General features: G+C 39.0%; 2 protein-coding genes across 8 annotated transcripts in view; one reads left to right on the forward strand and one right to left on the reverse strand.

Moving 5' to 3' along the window:
* Nucleotides 1–1957: 1957 nt before the first annotated feature.
* LOC109994726 (cilia- and flagella-associated protein 337) lies at nucleotides 1958–16257 on the reverse strand. The gene is made up of 15 exons (XM_020648179.3): nucleotides 16017–16257; nucleotides 12749–12989; nucleotides 12495–12641; nucleotides 11525–11647; nucleotides 11266–11437; nucleotides 11107–11153; nucleotides 10884–11021; nucleotides 10562–10750; nucleotides 9413–9604; nucleotides 7880–8338; nucleotides 7614–7763; nucleotides 4833–5017; nucleotides 3229–3368; nucleotides 2296–2444; nucleotides 1958–2173 (listed from the first exon to the last, which is right to left on the reverse strand). Exons 1-15 carry the CDS (start codon nucleotides 16085–16087, stop codon nucleotides 1958–1960), a joined length of 2619 nt encoding a protein of 872 aa, XP_020503835.2. The 5' UTR covers nucleotides 16088–16257.
* A 1904-nt stretch (nucleotides 16258–18161) lies between these two features.
* The window catches only part of myof (myoferlin), a 39017-nt gene continuing 34943 nt past the window's right edge, over nucleotides 18162–22235 (forward strand). For 4 of the 7 annotated variants that reach the window (XM_065949308.1, XM_065949309.1, XM_065949311.1 and 1 more), the window contains exons 1-3: nucleotides 18163–18390; nucleotides 19205–19260; nucleotides 19583–19674. In XM_065949308.1, the coding sequence (XP_065805380.1) occupies nucleotides 18303–18390; nucleotides 19205–19260; nucleotides 19583–19674 (236 nt within the window). In that variant the 5' untranslated portion in view covers nucleotides 18163–18302. Of the gene's footprint in view, nucleotides 18391–19204; nucleotides 19261–19582; nucleotides 19675–22235 lie in introns of all 7 variants that reach the window. The other 3 variants (XM_065949310.1, XM_065949312.1, XM_065949314.1) reach the window with 2 other exon arrangements.

The raw sequence follows: 22235 nt of genomic DNA on the forward strand, positions 1-22235 counted from the left end.
TGGTTATTTTTGTGGGTCCACAGAATAAAGAACCAGGTCTGCAGGTTTTTAGAAAAGTGCAATCAATGTGCAAAAACATTGTTCAGCATTGCAATAATAGTATTTATTTTCAATCCATCTCTGTAATGATTCAACCATCATGTTGAATAGGAAAGCATTGCTTGTTTATATCAAATATTTTTCATTGTTATTGTCATAAATTCAACGTGTTTGCTCATATCGGGATAACGATGAAATTGCAGTTACATGAGCCACCCAACCTGGGATTCATAGTCATAATGAAGTGCCATTTATAATACAAAGAAACCTATGTTGCAGAATATTTAACCTAAAAGGGATCAAGAGTTAAAGATGGCAGGATTTATTGTACTGAATTTAATGGCCAATCAACTCAACAGTTGAGATATTTAATTCTGCATCAACAACATGTTTGGCCGACAAAAATAATTGTGCAGTAATTACTGGAGAACTACAGGGGAGAATACTCCGTGGGCAGGGTCATGTCCAGACATTTTTAATTGGGGTGGCTTACCTGGGGCACTGACTTATGCAGGGGTGGCATCATGCCACAATGCCCACAATGTCATGCCACTATGTGGGCACACGCACGCAAATTAATTGAACTTTTTTTCCCCCTTTCTATCCCCACTACTGATGTGCACTTGTAAGACACACAATTTGACAACATATAAATCCTCTTAGCTTGATTCTAAAGGGACTCCAAAACAAAGATGGGCAAAGTCACAATTAGGCTACTTCAGTTACTTAAATAAAATTGTACGTAAACTCTTGTACGTTTTATAACTTACAAAATACATTTATTGGCAAGTAAGTTCATTGCAAGTTAGACAGCGTGCACAAGTCTTTGCCTCAAAATTTTTATGGCAAGAGAAAAGTATTTATCAACAGCTAAAAGTTGAAAACAGCCTGAATAGTTGATTTTCACTTAAGTCCCGCCTCTGATTAGGCAAATAGCCAATCATATAAATTTTGATTTTGGGATGGCACCTTGAGTGGCCAATCAGATTTCAAGGGGGGCCCATGCCACCCCTGACCACCCATCTGGACACGCCCCTGTCTGCAGGTTGTTGTTCACCAATTAGAGCCCACAGTGGCAGTGACAAACAAAACTTTGGTACCTTTCCTTAAACACACACCAAACCATCATAAACACTGATTCTAATATAAATACCATCTTTCCTGTGGTGCATGTTTGTTAAGGTACCACAGGAAGCTATCAGGTACATGAAGTTAAATCACAACAATGTGTATAAGTTTCTCCTCTATGAGCTTCACATTTGCAGACATGTATACATGCATTGAAGCATGTGCTGACTGTCTTTCACTTCACTGCCCGTTTTTCACCCTCCTTCACATTCTCTCCTCAGTGCTGCATGTTACCCAGCATGTGACATAAACTCAGTGAAGCACACAGAGAAAGAGCCTAACCATGCCAGAGAGTTTATGACCTTTCAACAAACTGAAGCTTCTATTGAAGACTCGAATGTCTGTGGAAACATTGAGGGAAGTTTGTTTTAGAGGACGCACTCATCCATGACGTATTCCTCTATATTAAATTTGGCAAAAAACACTCAGGGATCAACACAGACAAAATAACCTGTTTGGACGTGTCCCGTAGACGCTGTACTATTTGTTGGCAGAAATGAATGAAATCATCTTAAGATGTTTACACTCATCATCCTTCACATTTGGACTTTAAAATCTAATATGCTTCACAGGCAGCATAATTTGTGTCTGTTTTAACATTTATGGCCTTTAATGCACCGATTGTGGAAGATTTAGTACGACATCGAGTGACGCAGAGAGTCCATGTGCTAACCCTAAGTGGGCAAATCTCAAATTTCAAACCAGTAAAAACTAGCCATCATTGGATCTTGTTCAGATTTCCTCGTTCTCAGTGTCCTCTCTATTCCTATAAATCGACAGTTCAACATGCTCACCTCTTGTAAGTAGCTGGTTGAAAAATGTTCCACATCACCTCCTGCCCAAATGAACCCACTTGATCCCCGTCCACAGTCCACAGTCCAGCAGCTCCGTCAACCGAAGCAGAGAGAATGAACAACCTGTCAGCAACATCGAGGACCTCCACACTTACTACTGCTCCTCTGTGAGCTCTCCAACACTGCAGCAGAGGAGGACACTCACAGACCTCCTGGAAAAGAAGACCATGTTTAAGTAGCAACACTAATTTGAGACAAAGACATAAACAAGTTTAAATAATACATTAATAATTAATCTGTGGTTATAATATAGTATGATAAACATGTGTATTACCTGGTTTTCAATCTCTAACCCATAGTTAGAGATGTCCCAGATCTGGAGCAGACCTGTGGTGTCTCCACAGACCAGGATTTTATTTTTAGGCTGATCTGAGGTCAGGCAGAGCACACGCTCAACTGGCTGCTCCAGAGCACAGAACACACCTGGAAAGATAAAAAGAAAATTATGTTTTTTTTGTCACAGTTCTGAGTTTGTTTTTTTAGGGATTTACTGTTTCATTTTGTTAGCTCTTGTTCCAATCAGCTTTAGTGTTAGACATTTGATTAATGATACCTGTAAACCTGTCTTGTTTATTAAATATATTTCATCAGTTGCATCTTTGTCCTCTCCCTTTGTTGAGTTCCCAAACTTGATACTTTTACTTCTCTGAATGCAAAGTAGAGATCAAGTAAAGTCTTGTATGATTCACATTTTTGTGTTTTAACACAGCAAGAATTTGTGCAAATTTCAAGAGTATAGTGTTTTTACTGAAATGACAAATGTTCCTTTGAGACACTTTTTTTGCCTTCCGTGTTATGTCACAGATCATCTGTTTATAACACGCTCTCAAATTCCTCTCTGGAATTTTTTTTAAAAAACATGCTGCATACAGACCTATGCATACACACACACAAACACACTGGCTCTCTTGTACACACATACATGCTCGTACACATATGCAGCAGTCATAAGGCATGAATCCCTCACCACTAAACACAGATGGGATCTGGAAAGAGACATAGTTGTGGGCTGCCAGGAATGGTTGCGGCTCGAGGCCAAGTCAACAGTTCAGCCTGACTGTCACTGCCGAGGCTGAATGTAAATCCATCTTAAAGGGGTGGATCACTAAAGCTGACAGCTGCTTGTCAAACATTCGTGCAGTTTGGTGTTTTGACTCCTCTTGTACAGCAAGATTTACATTATTTATTGTGCCTGCATCCCTCTCACCGTAAGTGTGCGTCTGTCCGGTTACGCTCCAAAAGCAGAGACAGCCGACCTGTGACGACACCAGCACACCTCTGTTTCTCATCGTTCTCCTGCTGGCCCGATGCTGCAGGAACAGGAGGCAGTCCACAGGGGGCAGCGCTCTACATGCAAACCATAAGAGGAAAATGTTATGTTAGCTTACGAGGTTTCCATTTTTAGGGATGTTTTACTATTAGTTTATTTAACACTAATGATAACTTTGTATTCATTGTGTTGGTTTTCTATTTTGCATGATGTCACCCATTTCGTAGTTATACTTCAATACAATTCAACAATTCACTTAGCAGACGCTTTTATCCAAAGCGAAATACATCAGAGAGTAAGTACAACACAAGCAAGGATCTAGAAAGAATGGAACAATGTCAGTAAGAGCAAACGATCAGCTTTGAGTCTGATTGGACACACAGGTGCTGACAGGAAGTGACCAGAGGCAAAGCACAACATTGATGGCAGTTCTTGAGAGCTCTAATCAGTATAGAAATCATCTTATAAGTCGTCGTTATCCAACAAAAACCATCGTCATTACCATCATCATCATCATCAATAATATGGAGACCATCATCATTAAGTTAGTAGGTATTCATGAAAGAGCTGAGTCTTTAGCTTTTTCTTAAAGGTGCAGAGGGACTCTAAAAAAAAGAACTGCATTTTTAATTGCATTCATCAAAGTAACAAAAGTGAAAGCACTTCAAATGCAGAAAAATGATGTCCAATAAGACAAATAATCCATTACATGTTACAGTAAAGTCCTACTGTTTTATTTTGTAGTTTTTATTTTGTAGTTCTTGTACCCAGTGTATTTTGTCTTAAGTCCTCCCTTTGTCTGGTTTCCCTCCTTTCTGATTACCCCCCCCCCCCCCCATGTCTATGTAGTGTCAGTGTAACCTTCCCTCTTGTTGTCAGTTCATTGTGACACTTTCCCGTGTTCCTGTTTTGAAGTTTCCTCATGGCTCTTTTTTTTCTCCTTTTTGATTTTTGATGGATTTGTTCAAACTAAAAGAGCAAGCCTTTGTTTTTGTTTTTTTACTTTTGCCTTTTGTTAAAATATATCTTTTTGTGATTTGGGTTTTTCTCCTTATTTGTGACAGTGATTATTTATAGAGGAGTTAGATGTATGGTCCTGCCTTGCTGCGACCTGGACTCTGAGCCGACAATTTCTGCAAGTGCTGTATCGTAAATTAAATTTGATTATCCATTTGAAATTAAATCTGAATAGTTTGAAAAAATTAACTTGAACAGGAGAGAACATCCTGCTTTATGGCTGTATCAATTTATTGACCTGTTTCCTAAACTTTGCTGTTTTACAAGAACACACATCAGCTGACTGAGGCTTTTTAAAGGAAGGGAAATTTTATTTTGGAAAAAAAAACAGAAAAATAAAAGGTTAGGAAACAATGCTATTATTGCAATGCATTGTAATGTGTGTATGTATATCATCAGTTTTACTCTATAAAAAAATATTTTGTATTGTGAACAAAAAAAAGTTTTAAGTAGTGTATTTTACTGAAAAGTTGATAGATGAAGTTAGAATGTGTTTAAAAATGCACATTACTATGTTTTCTCACCTTCTCTGTGTCGGCCTCCGTAGATGAAGCACCGCTCCTTGTGTCTCCAGCCTCCAGATGATGACCTCTCCGTCATGGCTTGCCGTGGCAATGACCCCGAGAGCAGAGCACTGACAAACAGCCAGGATGTCTGACTTGTGAACGCTGCTGCACTTCCAGGACAGATCTGCTTTTACATACAAATCCTACATGTATGGCATACAGGTGTAAATATACATGTGCTATTGATTATGAAACTAGTAAAAAAAAAAGCATCCACATTGAAAATCTGCAGTCCAGCATTTTTGTGTAAAAGGATCTGTTTAAAAAAATCAAGAAGTGTGATGTTTTTAGGCTCCTCTTTGATCCTGAAATTGTGAAACTCTTCGCACATGAATTCCGATCTTGTGACGGTTTACAAATTGCCTGAAAGGACATGTAACTGTTAGTGTTGTCTTGTAGAGAGCAACCCTATTTCCCACTCTTGACGGATTTTGTTTATACCTCCGGGCTACAGTGTTGTGGTTAGATCTTTATAAAGACGTCACAGAAACTTGTGCAGATTTCTTGCATGGCATAGGCTGCTTTCATCTCACCAGATTTGTGTGTTAATGTGATTTTAAATCATTGGCTTATAGTGTATATTTTACTCTTCTATCGCCTTTGAATGTGTTCTCAGAAGCCTGGCTCTGCTCACAAGAGGGGGAGGGGAGGGGGCTTCAAAATGAGAAACATGAGCGTGGAGACACAGGATTGAAAATGTGCTGGAGAAGCATGAACACTGAATGTTACGACTGTAGCCTTCCAGGGATGAATGTGACCGCAGAGCAGACAGTGTTTTAAAGGCTGAGAGGGGAGATGTAACACAAGAATTTGACGTGTGAATATTTGTACGACTAAGGCTCATACTAGTGTTTATTCTGGCAATGGCAATACTTTATCTTTATTTCTTTAGACCTTAGGGTCACTGTGTATAAATGTGGAGGTGGACGTATAATCAATCTTTTTTTTTTATGCTCTGAAAAGTTCCAGACATTTTTCTACTTGTATTTTTTTTTAAAACTACACACAAGGTCACATCCTTTTTTTTTTTTTTTTTTGCTTGAGATATTTTCTGAGGCTAAAGTCTTCCTCTGTTGTCTGCATTCTTGTGAAAAACTGCATTTTAAGCCTCGACGAGATTAGTCACTATGGGGACAGCTGTTTGTTTGGGACTCATCATGCAACATTCAGCATCTGGGGAATAACTTGTGGAGCATAGTGTGAAGAATAAGTCTGCTGATGTGTGTGTCTTTATATATTTAAGACATTGGGTCATTAGTGAATGTGTGTGCGACACTTCACCTGTCAATAACAAGCTTTTTGTGAGATATTTATTTGCAGTGGTTTTCTGTTTAAGAAGATGATGCTCTTAAGGGAATAGCTACTACTAAAAGTCCTACAAGACTTTTTTTTTTTCTTCACAGGGTATCTTTTATGTTCTTGGAAAACTGGGATATCCAATAGTTCAAAAAAGGGTGAAATTTAAAAACCAATTATGAAAAACTTCTTTCTTTTTTTTTTTTTAACCTGAGTGTTTAAAGTCTAAATTACAGAAAAGAATGATAAAGTCATTAGAAAAAGTTAAGTACCATGTAGAGGTAGAGGCTTGATTACTGGTTGCACTGTAGAGGAATGTTTTAATAAAGATGCTTTTGGTTTCATGCAGTTGCAAAGAAGAACAGTGCTAGCCAGCATCGATATTAACAAGCGAGTTCAAAATATTAAAGCCCATGTAAGGGAAATTTAGCTTTTTATGAAACAGACTGAAATTAATGATTTATTTTTATGACCAACAAAAGCAAACATCTCCCACATTCTAGCTTTTTTTTAATGCCTGAAACCTCTAATGTTCACAGGTATCTGCCCACTGCCTTATCATACTTTTTCTAAATGTTCCCAGGAAACATTCTGGATGAGTTATCTAATTGACATTTAAGGAAAGCAAGATTAGAGTTTTTAGTTAAAGCTCCCTTTGTGTCCATTTTGGCGCCCCATGTGGACGAAGCGGTACTTCTTTTACTTTTTGCTGACCTTGTCCTGTACATGTGTAGGTTGATGTTTTCTGATAAAAAAAATCTCTTGTCACTGTCTTTTTGCAGTCAATCACTAATGTTTAATAATTGTGGTGGAAAAAGTGTCCTGGTTCTTAGGCTATAGATCATCTCCCCTGACACCTACTCCAGGAGTGGTAACATGTTACATGCCTTTAAAATGATTATATTGATTCTTAGTCTTGTTGAGGGTGTTCTTGTTTTCTTTTGTGGGTCAAAAAGTGTCTCTATTAATTTCATTCTGTTTGATAACCAGTTAAAAACTTCTGACCGGGACTTTAAACACTACATGAACATGAGCAGCACAAAAGCGACATAAACAAAAAAAAGTTCCTCAGAGGAGCTTTAAGGAAATGAAGTCAAAAATGATCTTAAAGGAGAAAAATCATTCAACATATCTATTACGGAAAAGTCATAAAGAATTTTGGTATAATGGTAAATATATAGGGAAGCGTTGATGTTGCTCCAAAACCTGGTTGCATTATGACTTAGATGTAAAAGTGAGGCTTTTTCCACTTCAGATTCTTTTTTCCAACCTACAGGAGATTAAACTCTGTTTTGCAGTGATACACAGGTGGACTCAAAGACTGTGATACCACTGGTTGGTAAAGTTACAGGTATAAACATTTGATTAATATATAATTTTTTTTTTTTGCCATTTTTTATGAAACTGCTCTAGCTTACCATTTTCAATCACCTCTTACTTTACCTTGGCGGCTGAAATACTGTACTGAGCGATCCGCTGGCTCCACCCCACAGCCAGCAGCTGGTTGCCATGGAGACAGGTCAGTCCAGTGACTTCAGAGTCAGTGACAGGCTCCAGCTTGTGCAAGTTAAGGCCATTCAATAAGTTCCACACCTGCCCACAAGAGAGTCTACTTGTTAACAAAAGTTTTCTTTAACTTCATGATAATGTTCACTTATATTTGATTCATAGAATTCACAGTATTTTTGTACAAAGATGTTGTGTTAAACCTTTATCGTGCCATTGCGGGCCCCTGTGATGAGCCTTCTGTGGGAGGAGTCAAGTGTCATACAGGTGAGTTCTTCTTCTCCATGAGCGTTAGAAATGTGCAGCCCCCTCCTCCCTGTCTCCACGTCCCACACACAAACAGACGAGTCGACATGTCCACTCACCACCTGTCTCAGAGAGGAGTTGTACACAGCGCAGGAGAGGGCGGGACCACTTTCAGTTTCCCGTCCTTCATCCTTTAACCGCTTGTCTCCTCCTCTTCTGGTGTCAGACAGACGGAGCAGTGAGAGGTAATCTTTGCAAGCAACGATTAAATGTGTCTGCTGCTGAGGAAGAGAAGGGCGTGGAAAGAGGAAGGGGAAGTTGCCGTGTTCTGGGATTTGACCTGGCTGCAGACAGGGGAGCTGCAGGCGGACAGTTTTCAGACACTGATGGCTGAAAATGTCCCAAACCCTCAACTCCTGAAAAAGGAAACAAACATCAACTCATTCTCTTCAATTATTTTTAATGTAAAATCTACTTTTATATAATTTAAAAAGAAGTGGCCGAAAGCAGGTTCAGAAGGTGAACATAACATCGTACTTTCATTTGTAGATATTGCAAAGGAAAATCCCTTTTCTTCACTGGTTTTACAAAACAATCCATTCAATACAGTTATTTCACAACTCTACTTCCAGGCGTCTAACTATTACAAGAAAGTGAACGTTTCAGTTTCAGCTACAGCTATACAGTTTCCTTTACTAGTTTAGGAGGCTGGTTCGATGGTTTGGGACTGACCTTGCAATTAGCTTTTTGTTCTTTTTATAGTCCATTACAGCCTACAAGATCCTCTGCTGGTAACAAACTGCAGCTCAGCCTTTTATATAACTCTGAATCAGAAGTTTTAGGCCCTCTACCCAAGTTATAAGAGATTTTTTTAGCCATTGAAAAGGTGTATATTTAAAGTTTCCTTTAACTAACTGACACCCTTTTTTAATATGAATCTTAACTTTTAAACATTTTATTATTTTTATGGATCCAATCCATTCCTTAAATCTTTAAAATATCCTCTGTAGGTTAAACCACTGCTCAGTTAATCTGATGGTTGGGGGTTTGATTCCTGTGACTAACGTGGTATCTGTTTTAGCGCGACAGTAGCTCAGTCTGTAGGGACTTGGGTTGGGAACTGGAGGGTCACTGGTTGAAGTCCTGGTGCAGACCAAGTCTGGAAATTGGTCTGGTAGCTGGAGAGGTGCCAGTCACTTCCTGAGCACTGCTCTGGAAGCAGCCTCTCACTGTGGGCAGCTCCCTCACTCTGACATCTCTCCATTAGTGCATGTCCATAGGATCCTGTTTGTGCATGTGTGTGTTTCACCCTATGTGTGCATCAACAACAGAATGTAAAATTGAATTTCCCCTCGCAGGATTAATAAAGTTTATCTTACGTTGTCCCGATATTCACTATTCTTGCTTTCTGGTGCCTTTTGTTTTGTTTCATTTGATTGCTTTGTTTCATGATGCAGTATTTACACTTGTTTTTTTCTCGTTTGACTCACAGCGTCTCTGGAGTAGCTGAAAATCTGCTCAACAGGTTCATAGATGGCAACATCCAGTACAGTGGCTCTGTGACCTCGCAGCGTCGCCACAGGACTCGAGGTCACAAACCGTGTCCACAGTCTGACTGCTCGGTCGCATCCTCCTGTCACCATCAGCTGCAGTGATTCATTGTAGTCGAAACATTTAGCTCCCTGAAAGCAGACACAAAAGAAAAAGTTGGTGCATCGAATGTTGTGCTTTGTGTAGGCAGAGTCGTACAAGAACTGGTGCTTAATACAAACAAAGTCCCACATGGGGATTTCTTAAGGGTGGGTTCATTGTTAAAAAACTTCCAGACAGTAAATATGTGTACTCCTTCATTAAAAAGCCCTTGTGAATAACAGGAAGCCTCACCACCCACTTTAATAATGTTTTTTGCAACAGTCTTACTACCACTTCTCCACACACATGGCAATGTCATCCTCTGCATGCTTGGTGATGTCATCATTACAGAAAGTTGACTTGACTTACTTGTTATAATTGTTCCGTTTGATAAAACTGGTGAGGATAAATCTAGTGCTGAGGAACCTTTGAAAAGAAGTTACTAATTGCTTCACACTGAAAGAAGTTTCCACAGTTATCCACAAAAAGTGCTGCTTGAATGATACCGCAAAAATGAATGTAGTTGTACTAAAAACAAGCAAATGCAAATCGTATTCAAACTACTAGTTTAGCCTCATTTACTCCCTATGGTGTACACAACCTGACGCTGGAATAATATATAGGATTTGCCAGATAAAAACCTTAATTGCTGTAGAATTAAGATTTCTACAAATGCTGTTTTAGAAAGGAGTGAAAGCTGATTTTCAAACTTTGCCCCACACACAGGTCAGTGTCACCCACCAAGATGACCTGTGTCAAGATGACCTTGAGCCACATCAAATTAGATAATGACAAATATCCCTCCAGACCCGTGTTGTGGTCCGAGTGTTTAGAGGACAAAATGCTTCTACTGCAAAAACAAACACTTGTATTTAAATGTGTTTAAGATTAATCCATTAAGAATATGGTATGATACTCAGTTACACTTTTGATACAACTCAACATATATCAGACTCATCTTCAACATCAGATTAAATTAAAAAAAATAACCTGTGAAATCAGAATACCTGCTTAATTTTCCAAACATAAGGCCCCTGCTTCAGTGTCACATACATGAAGACAACAGAGTTGTTGTCACTTTCTGATGATGTCATGATGATTTGAGTGCTGGGTTCAAACATCACTCTGTTGATCAGTTCCTGGTGGACATTGGCAATGTGATGGTGGGAGACCATGTCGCTGTGATCACAGAGATCCTGTTGAAACAATAAATGCTTCATAATTGACAAATCCTACACTTTTTTTGCAACTGGGACCTGCATTACACATTTCTCTGGATAATCAAGAGACTATAAGCTGTGTGTATGAATTGGTCAAGGTCGAGCTTACAGGGAAGAAGATCCTCTGCGGGCCCCTCCCTCTCCTGGACGGTCTCTTGAAAAGACCTCCAGACGGGTTCAGGAACCGCATAAGGTGGACACCTCCTTTTTCATCCCCCAGTAGCAGCAGAGAAGGTTGCTCTGGACGCTGCATTGATTAAATTCATGATTTAATGTCAGTAAAAGCAAATGATTCCACTTCAGCTAGCATCTTCAATGAATAAGTGTCATACCTGAACATCATACCAGTAACAGAGAGCAGTCGGGACACTACGAAACCCTTTGAGGAATAATGGACAAAGAATTTATTTTAAAATCAGATTTTTTGGGGTGCAAAGTTAAATTTTTTTTGTTAAAGTTCAGTTAAAAACAATGCAAGCAATCAATATTACCAAATAATTGGACATCCTCAAAAACACTGGCAGCTGAGACGTTGACAAAATGCAAGTCCCTGCAGTCAGTTGCTATGGCAACCTTCTGGACATTGCCCATATAGACGGCATCAGTGGTCCAGCCTCTGAATCTCCTCCTGTTGGCCACTTCCTCTGTTGGGTCTCCGACAAGCTGGATTAATTAAAGTTTGAAAATAGAGAGTGTGGGTGTGTTGGGCACTTGTGTGGTTTTTAAAAGTTAGTCTGTGATGTCACTCACCCCGATGCTTTTGAGGATGTGTAGGCTGCTGTTCCAGACTGTGACTTGACCTCCCTTACTGACGCTAATGTAGCGGAGTGGAGCAGGACGGGAAATAGCGAGCACCCGCACTGTTGGCTCCTGCTGGAAGGGAAAGAGTTTAAGAATAATTATTTTAAAAAAGGTCACTAGAGATATAAAGGGTTACTTTAAGACAAGGAGCATTGCAGAAAGAAAGCACATAGGAAGACTAAGCAGAGACAGATTGAAATATCCACTTAGTCTAAAGCATGCTTCAAGCTACTTTTGGCATTATCACAATAGTATTTAGCCGGCTTGCATCTTTATTTAGTACAATTATTTAAGTCTACTGTACAATATCAGACTGTAAAAATGTAGTACAGAAAACATAAAGCTGGTTTAATACAAAACCAAACTTGAAATTGCTTTTCCATCCATTCATTTTACTGCTCTTAGTCTTTTTAAATTCCTCCTCCTTTTATCGTTTAACTCTTCAGCTCTCTGTTGCTTTATTCATTTAACCAATGTCCTGTTTATCCCTTCTTTTTATCTTCATTCTGTGTTTACAGCCTGTGATGTGATGTTGTCCCACTCTCCCTCAATTTTAATTTTGTTCTCTCCTGGTTGATTTTGAACTTATTTTCCTTCACTGTACTGAACTGCCTCTCCATACCTGCCTGTTGAATCTATCTTATTCCTGTTATTTCCATTTTTACAATTTTACCCTCTCGGTTGATCTATGTTCTGTTGTTGTGTTGCTGTATCACAGCACTTTGTATTTAAAGGTGCTACATAAATAAAGCAATTATTATTATCATCTACAGTTTATGAACAGGTGTCTCATGTGAACATTTTCATTTTCTCTTTCTTATATCTTTCTTTTGTCATTATCATTTAACATTGGTTTATTGTCAAGCCAACATCCACCATTCATCCTCATTGGCAAAACCTGAGACATGTGGATTCTGACCTTGTTTTGGGAGCAGTGTCTGACCTGCAGCTGTGTGTCCAGCAGAGCTGCTCGGGGGATGGAGGCGCGTTCTCTTTCAGTGTACTCCAGCAGCAGGTAGGAACACAACTGCTGCCAGTTTACCTGCCCACTGCAGCAGATATCTACCTGGATACAAAGCAGTTGAAACACTTTATCAGAAACCATTAAACTGTTTTTTTTTTTTTGTTTTTTTTACAATACTTTCACAAATACCTTCCAGTGTTTCTCCTTACCTCATTAAAGAATCTTTCCACCCATGTGTCCACAGTATCAGGACCCATCACAGACCTTATGACCTCACAAAACTTTTCTGAATTTATTCCTTGCTCTTCATCCCCTCCTCTGTTCCCTCCACTCATTATTTCTGGTCGGGTTTCATATCTTCCAGCGTTTCTACAGGTAAAAGCTTTTCTCAAGAGCTGCAGGTGCTTGGAAGACAGCTTCTCTGCGGGGCTGACGCCACAGGCTGGATCACTGCAAAACAGGATTGTGGTAATGATCATCTGAAGTTAAATGTCACTTCTATATTAGTACAGCTCTTCTTATACAGGCACCAATATCAGAAATTCCTCTGATAAAACTTAAATGAGCTATTGGGTAGAGCACTGACTGGCTAAATGTTGTTTCTTTTTCAAAACAATAGCCTACTCAGATCTAAAGTATCTATTTTGTCTGAAACTCGCAAATACTGTTTTGGAAAAAGAAAGGAGAACTGACTGAATCAAAAATAATCATGCAGTGATAGTCAATAATACTGCATATATGGGAGATATTTTCCCAACATACATTTTTAAGGCCCATTTTTTTCAGGTTTCAAATGTTAATAATTGAAGCAGGTGAAAACACAGAAGCAGTAGATTCTATTCAGAAACATGGGTTCTACTTTTTGGATGCTTTTTGATGCTTTTTTCTCATAGTCCACTGCACAGCTCCTACATTACACCTTTTGTACATTTTGTGTTTTTTATTTTAATTTTTTTATATATTTTATATTTAACATTTTTAAATTCTATTTTATATATTGTAATATCTTCTTATACTGTATTATTTAAGTTGTTGCTAGTTCTGCTTTATTTCCTTGTTAATTGTTTAGCACCAATACACCAAGTCAAATTCCTTGTGTGTGTAAACGTACTTGGCAGTAAACCCCGATTCTGATTCTGATTCTGATTCTGAAAGTCTCATGCATCATGGGGGACTGTGAGCTGACTGCCGAGCTGCATCTAACATCAGCTCAGCTTGCTTTTATGTAAGGGTTTCTTCAGTGTTCGGAGCCAGGACATGAAACAGACACATCCTCACAGGTTTATGTAGCAGCTTAAAACAGCTTTATTGTTTGTTAGTTAATTGGTCTGTTTGTTTGTTTGTTTGTTTATTTGGTACAGTTTTGGCCAACTGGTGTCACCAAAGAAAAAACAAAGGTTTCTTTACATATACATTTTTTTAGGAAGGAAATATAAGACTTCAATCGGGAGAGCACTATTTGAATATTTGACACACTGCAGCATGTATGAGCAGGCTCTATATGGGTGGATTAGGTGTGCATGCAGGCCCAGATGGACCAAGCATTAAACATTTAGGATAAAGGAAAGACCCTGAGCTGAGGTAGGATGGGGGCCAACTAAAAACGAAGCTCTATCAAAGAATATTTGGCTTCACAGCATCACTTCTGCAACTTTTGACTGTTTATACTGCGTCTTGAGGTGCCTGAAATCGATGCAGAATAGAACAGCGCGCCCAAGTGGCAGGACAGGTACAACACACTGCTCCTCCCAAAACATCTAATTTCCTAATGAAGTCTTTATGACGCAAAATGATGTGAAACATTTACAAGGGTGTATCTTAATTGATCATTTGGTCCTGAATTGTGAAGTTGTTTCATGTACAGCAGGGGTGCCCAAACAGTCGATCGCGATCGACAGGTAGATCGCTGACTGATTCTCAGTCGATCGCGAGATGTTTTGTCAATATAAAATACAATTGTAAAATAGAAAACGATACCTGTGTTGGGAGCCCAAGTATACTTCCGACCTGTTTGTATTTAATTTTTCATTTATTCATGAAATTGCTGCGTGCACGAGAGAGCGAGCGAGAGAGTGAGCGGGGGAGCGAGAGAGAGAGAGAGCGCGCGCAAGAGAGAGTGCAGGCATGCGCAATGACGTGCAGGTAAAACCGGGGGGGTAAATGTTTTACCAAAAAGTCATATATAGAAACTATGCAACGAGTATTAAGCGCATTTGATGAAGCTGCAGCTACTTTTCTCTGCTCCTCTCTGCTGTCATGACTGTGAGCATGGCGGGGGACGAGACACACCAACAAACAGCGCAAACGCAAACGCACACGCGCACACACACACACACACGCACACGCGCACACACACACACACACACACACACACACACACACACACACACTTGCACTGGAGCGCCAGCCACCACACGAACCTTTTTACTTTTTACTTTTAGTGCTGCAGCACACAGTTGATCCGTGATCTTTACGGACCGAGGCGGGAACACACGTGATCCGGTCAAACGGTCGGTTGGACTTTACTCCGTTCACTCTCACCGTGTCTGCAGCTAATTTAACAAAAGCAACATCATCTCACAGCAGCCTGCTGTAGTCTGTGAACATCTCCACACAGATTAAAGTTGTTTGTTGTAAACTAAATTAAGGGGAAAACACATGTGATATAAATACAAACGTAATATTAAAATGTAGCCTACCCTAAAAAAAGTATGTCCATATTGCATTATTTTTTACAGAACTCTCATTTATTATATCTGATATTATTTTCTGTTTGTTGTGTGAGTATTAAATGCGTTTGTAGGCTGTTGGTAAAGGCTATGGCTCACTATGTGGACTGGTAGATCTCGGCAGACTGGCAACTTTAAAAGTAGATCTTGGTTCAAAGAAGGTTGGGCACCCCTGATGTACAGAATGAGTGAGTGGGGGCTCATTGCAGTTTGGGGTCAGTGATTAAACAATCAACGGGTTCCTTTCCCCCAGCAGCTCCTGTGTGGTCCTGTTGCTCAGGGAGACTGTACTCACTGCTACAATAAGTCACATGTCTCTGCTTTGTGAGCGCTGTTCCTGGTCCATCAGAACAAAAAGCAAGAGTGCTCCATAACATTATGGAACCATAAAATAATTAAGTAATAAAAGTGCATTATGTGTGCTGGATGGGGAGTGTAAAAGTATCTGAAAGACTTGTGTAGCAGGAAACAGGAGATGGGTTGAGAGGAGAGATATATCTGAACCAGGGAGATGCAAACTATGAACTTAATGAAATAAATTAGAGACATTGACAACAAGACACGCATAACGAATACAAACATAGTTGAAGTTGTATTTTTTGCATTTGACAAGATACAGAGAAAACACCACATGAAAAGTAAGAAAAGACTCTTTCTAATGAAGTACAGATCATTCACAGCTGAATAGTATTGGATCTTTTTATTCATCATGATCAGATAAATAAGGTAAAGCTAAAAGAGAACTCACCAAAATCGGCCATGTGGTACCTCTGTCTCGTAAATAATCCATGGATTTTTTATTTTTCTTAAAGTATCCATTCTGAAGACCTCAACTTTATTGATTACTGATACTCATTTCCTGTTGAAATTTAATCCAGATGGTTTGTATTTCATCTTTTTAAGTCCATATAGTGACAGACGGAAGCTGAGCCAAAATATTTCCTAAAGAGCTCAAAGGAGAATCTGAGATCCTCTAAGCTCTCCTCAGAGTCTGAACATGCAGGCCCTTTGTTGATGTCCGAGAGAGAGAGAGAGAGAGAGAGAGAGAGAGAGAGAGAGAGAGAGGGAGAGAGAGAGAGAGAGAGAGAGAGAGAGAGAGTTACCGGGATAGCTGCAGGTCTGCTGGGGGGAAGCAGAAAGGCCCTAGAGGTTAATCATTTAAAGAAGCAGAGTAAGTCTGGACCCAGGAGGGTTAAGATTGGTAACTCTTGTAGAGGAACAAGATCATCTTACATTTTAATGATTCTTTTATGTTAAACTTTAAGGATTACTGCTTATTCTAAAACCATCAAAAAGTAAAAAAAAACATTAAGCTGCACGGTATGTTTTCATGTTGTTATAGCTTCATACACTTGTGCGACTAATGTAGATTAATTATTTTCTCAGCACTCTGCTCTCCACTTCACTGAGCATGCAGAGCTCCCACACTGTTTCATTTAAGCACCATGTCCCAGGTGGAGTCTGGTCTTCTGGGCAATTCTTTGTCCCTTGGTCTAATACTCAACTTCTGCACTCAAGCCGCCTGTATCGTAACAAAAAATGTACCTAACATGATACATTATGCAATACAAATATAACTAAATGTGTGCAAGACCCATTGCAACAAGTAAAACAAAACAGTCAAAGATAACTACATCACTGACTCATAACAAATCATTTCTTCATGAGGACACTTATGCAGCACTATTGTAGTACACTGTAAAAAAAAAAAAAAATAGTTGTCATAACTTAAAAAAAGTTAGTGTCCGGGATGCATTATAATTTTAAGTTAACTGAACTTAAAAAGATAAGTTGAGATAAATTTGTGATTATTTGAAGTAAATACAATTTACTAGTCAAATAAATTTGACATCAAGTCAGTTGTACTTAAATCTTTAAGTTAACAAAACTTTAAATCACAATTCAGTTCCTGTGAAATTATCTAGTTAAGGCAACATGGTCTTTCAATTTCTTTTGACTTGAAATCAAAAATTAAAAATACTTTATCAAAAGTTGAATCCACCTAAAATATTGAGTTAACCCTTGTGTCGTCCTCAAATGTATTTATGTTTTTCTGCTGTGAAGTTAAACAACTTCTGACTTGTTCAAAACTAACAAACTTCAATTATTTTCAGGATTGTTAACCTTTAAATACAAGGTTATTTTTCTATTTTGTTTATGAGTAAGGTCTGACTATCATATATCATACTATTTTTTATTGATTATATTTTGTGTAAATAGAAGTTAAGGACCTAACAACCAAATTTATTTAGTGGGGTAGAAGTATGAGGGTGCAACAAAATTGCAGTACTCAAGTTAATATAGCCTACAAGTAGCTAAATGCTTTTGCATACTGTATTTTCACCATGGGGACCAATGATACATAATTCACTCTCAAGGACATCTTATATGATATTAATTAATACTCATGTATTATGTGAGAAAGACTTCATTTTTTTTCAGACAACTTGTTATAATAAGGTAGCATGCATAAACTGCCTTTCAAGCTGGGATTGGTGCATGTGGCTGTCAGATATCATGTCATTAACAGGTACGACCACTAGATGGAGCCACAACTAAAATATTTGACCAACGCTCGGCATCGCAAATACTTAGCATAACATGAAGAAGTGTAGTCATTTTTTCCCCTTTTGACAGCAGTAGGCTAAGTGTACGAGACACAACTGGAGGTAGTTGTAAGCATATCACTTTTTTAAAATAATTGTACCGTCTTTTTAGTGTGAAATATTCTATTAAGGAATGAACACTTCTATTACAGTGTCAACCATGTACAGAAACATTCATACTCACACGGTGGCAGCAGCAGCTAAGGTAATTGACTGACTCAAAGGTAATTAGAGCCCCGTGATGACCCGCCTTTATTTCCCCTCTTCCTCACCAAACGGGACCTGGAAACACAGTCAGCCCTGCCCCGAGAGAGCTGCAGTGATGGGGCGGTGAGGATGCCAGTCAGTTGCTTTAAACTTTTAATAGAACATTCCTAAACTTTTTTTTTTTCATATAATATAACATTTTGTTTAACCTGTCTGGTGCCATGTTGCGAGTCGCTGTACAATCGGCAAAAAATCTGCCTAAATATAGAGTTGGAAGTCCGGACCCAATAGCCTCTGTCATCTTTAAAGGTAAGTCTCAGTTCAAAAGTCGTTTTTATATAACTGTCTATATATAAGGGTCTTATATAAGTGGAGGAAGGGTGTCTTGAGCTTAATAATAACTGTATAGCCTTCATAACTTTTAGCTAGTATGACGTCACTCTATGGAGACCAATGCATTGTCTGAATATTTAATTGGTATCTCATGCAATATTTCAAGCGTACAGTTTAGCTTTCCGTGTCTTCTTTTTGGTACTTATATGCATTATTTGGAAGTTCTTACGATTCAGTCCTTTCAAATGCAACATAGAAGAAAGGTAAATCAGCACAAGTTGTATTGCACAATTATAGACTCCTGTAACATGTCACAGCATTACCAAGTTGCAAAGACAGCTGAGAAGGGATCATGCCAGGACATGAAAGATTCACAGACAGAAAATAGAAATCTTTCAAAGAGGCTAAAACTAGAATTATGCTCTTGTATTAAAATGATATCAGATATAGTTCTGTGTCACATTGATATTTGCTCCTGTAGAGGACACAATCCTGGTACAGTAAACAGCTCTAGTCGCCTGCAGCTGTTTTCTTTGTCATCATCAACATCAGCCACAGGTGTGGCAGCTTCTCTCTTTTCCTGCTTCCCTGTAAAGGCTGAAGCACAGGACTACACAACAATAACCTAGCAAATAGGAAATGGGTGAAATAATTTCAGGTGTATTCTTTGGTTTGGCGACTTTGTTCTTCCCAATATTTTGAACTCACATACCCAAAAGTAGTCTACTGAGACTGTTGACCTTGACCTTTTAGTGCAACAAGATTTACAAATAAATAATTTCCCTTTCAGATGAGAAGAAGAAAACAAAATCAATTGACAGTGAGGTGAATCCTGTATGGAATGAGGTAAACCTCCAGTACGCACACACACACACACACACACACACACACACACACACACACACCTTTGATTTTTAATTAAAGGTAGTTAAGATCAGCTGCAAAGTAAAGCAGCAATAATAGATTTACTTCCTACATATACATCCCCATTTGAAATAAACTAATAGACATCACATGGTAAATACATGGACATGGATAATCATCATATGACTGTCACAGTATGGAAATGTACCATATCCATAGATTATATAATAAATGCATGTAGGTCTTCCAGACAAAAACAACTGCTGAAGCATCTCATCTCTTTTCCCCTCTTTCTGTTTTGCAGTTGCTTGATTTTGACCTGAAGGGCACAGCGCTGGACTCCAACTCCTTCATAGACGTGGTTGTGAAAGATTATGAGACGATTGGGAAAGATAAGTAAGTGCAGTAAGACGCTGAGACTGTCACTGAGCTCCCTGTTAGCTTTTTGTGCAACAGAGGGATCACAGTGATGAAAGAGGAGCTTGTGTGCCTCTCCTTACGGAATCACAGAGCAAATAATTCTTGTCCCAACAACGACTTTTATGGAAAAAAAAGTCTGTTTAACCAGCAGGTTAGGCAGAAGTAGACGGAGGTATAGTGTGTGTGTGATTTCTCAGCTGTGTAGATGTCAGATATTAAATACAACTTGTTAACATGCACACAAACGACAAGATCTTTTGCAGCACCTTGGCTGCAAAGTTATTTGTTCACACCAGAGTCCACACCCACTGGATAGGATACATATCATTATTAACTGACACAGATATACACAGGGAAGATAAGTTTCATAGCGACCCAGTGTTTGAGTTATGTAGCTGGCTTCTGCTACCCCCTCACACCCTGCTTGCCATGCTGGGACTTGCCGGGCTGTGTGGGCTGCCTGGTCCTGATTGGGCAACAGTGGTTGGATGAATTGCTGTTTGTCTTCTTTCTCTCTTGATGGGAAATGTGTGGCACTCTTTCACTTGGGGGTGGAGGGGGGGGATGCTTTTTGTAGCCTTTACTAGCCAAATATTTTGTCATAGTGCAACAGTACCAAACAACCGCTGAAAAACAGTTTGAAAATAGATGCAGAATGTGTAGTTACAGCAAAGCAGTTCAAGACTTTTGCTTCCAAACCCGACTCACATATGGGACCAATCCAGTTCAACCCCAAAGAATGTTTCCTCAACATCACTAATTAGTGCTATCAAAGGCTTGTCTATGATAAGAAAAACAAGCATTTTAAAAGTGAGTGTGTGTCTATAATTTATGTGTACAGTGCAAGGAATATATTCTTTCTGCTCAAATGCTTTGCCTTGTAAAAAGTTTTCTCCCCTATGCATGGGACAGTCATAACTTTGTGGGAGGAGCTTGTTTCCAGCCCACGAGTCCATGTTCAATTGAGTCAAGTTTTCCACTGGGCTGGCCCGTCTGACTCGCTCCCCCTAAAGATCTACACAGAGGGAGCAGAACGAGGAAGTCTCTCCCTCTCTTTCTGCAAAAATAGTTAAACATCTGCTGTTATGGGTAATCCCTGTCGTCGTGGCAACTAGTAGAGAGAAACACAATCAGTGTTTTCTGATTAAGTTAGATTTTAAATTGAGATTAGAAGATTTTCTGGGTCAAAGTTTGCAGTGTTTAAAACAATAACATCATCCGGATCATTAGGTCTGCACATCTGATGTATGACCGGATCTTAATAACAGTCTATTTTATGTAAATCTTTTTTTAAGGTTTAAAGAAGTAAAGCTGTTTTGCATACAATACATGTTCTGGTACAGTATTTTAGAAAAGTCAAAAAAGGACTGCAGCTGTCCTGCATGCTAGCCGCCCTGTGGCGGTGAACTGGAGCCCAGCGGTGCTGTGAGTCAGTGCTAACATCAACACACTAAAAAGCCAACAATGATCATTCTGTCATTCTGATAAATCGCAGGTGATGTTGGTGTCTTAATAACAGCTCGTTTACTGTGAATGTATGTAGTCACAAGTAAAGTACGGGTCATGCAATGAATCGTAATTCAATTCAATTCAATTCAATTTTCAATTCAATTCAATTTATTTTTGTATAGCGTCAACTCATAACAAGTGTTATCTCAAGACACTTCACAAAAAGCAGGTAAAATACCTTACTCTTTGTCTGTCAACCAACGATCTTGAGGAGCCTAAGAGAGCTCAAGAGCTCTCAGGAAAGTAGGTGGTTAGTGACTGAGATTTACAGATAGATACATGCAGTAATATGATGTACTGTATGTGCACAGAGAGAGGAGCTCAAGGTGCCACTTCCCCCGGTAGTCTAAGCCTATAGCAGCATAACTAAGAACTGGTCTACACCAGCACCAACTATAAGATTTATCAAAAAGGAAAGTTTTAAGTCTATTCTAAAAAATACAGACTGTGTCTGCCTCCCGGACCTCGGCTGGAAGACGATTCCAGAGGAGAGGAGCCTGATAACTGAAGGCTTTACCCCCCATAGTACACTTAATTAAATCATAATCCTGATGTGAGCACATATCACAAAAGCTTGAATTTATCCGATTACATAAGAAGAAAAAAACAATGTTAACGAGCAATGCTTTATCACTTAGCTTTGCATATAGTTTGTTTACTTGATGGAGGGAGGTGTGTTCACATCATTCTGATGCAGTCAGATGAAACTAAAGCTAGCTAACACTTACCCTCAGATTAATAGGTGCCAATGTAGTGGTGATTCATTTTGAACATTTAAACATATCAGCAAACACAGCAGGTAATTTGTAAAACATAAAGAACAGCAGATAGATGTCAAATCTGTGTTTAGGCACTCTTGAATTTTAGTTTTTTTTGCACTTCATGTCAGTTTCTCAATGTAGAGCAATCGCCTATCTCCTCATATTGATCAGGCCTACTGCATCATAAAACTCTTGATCTGATGTGAATTTCATCATTCCTCGGTCCTTGATCATTCCTCCAGTAATCAATCGGAAACAGATATTTCA

Source organism: Labrus bergylta, chromosome 21 (assembly GCF_963930695.1).
Source record: "Labrus bergylta chromosome 21, fLabBer1.1, whole genome shotgun sequence".
Classification (NCBI taxonomy): Eukaryota; Metazoa; Chordata; class Actinopteri; order Labriformes; family Labridae; genus Labrus; species Labrus bergylta.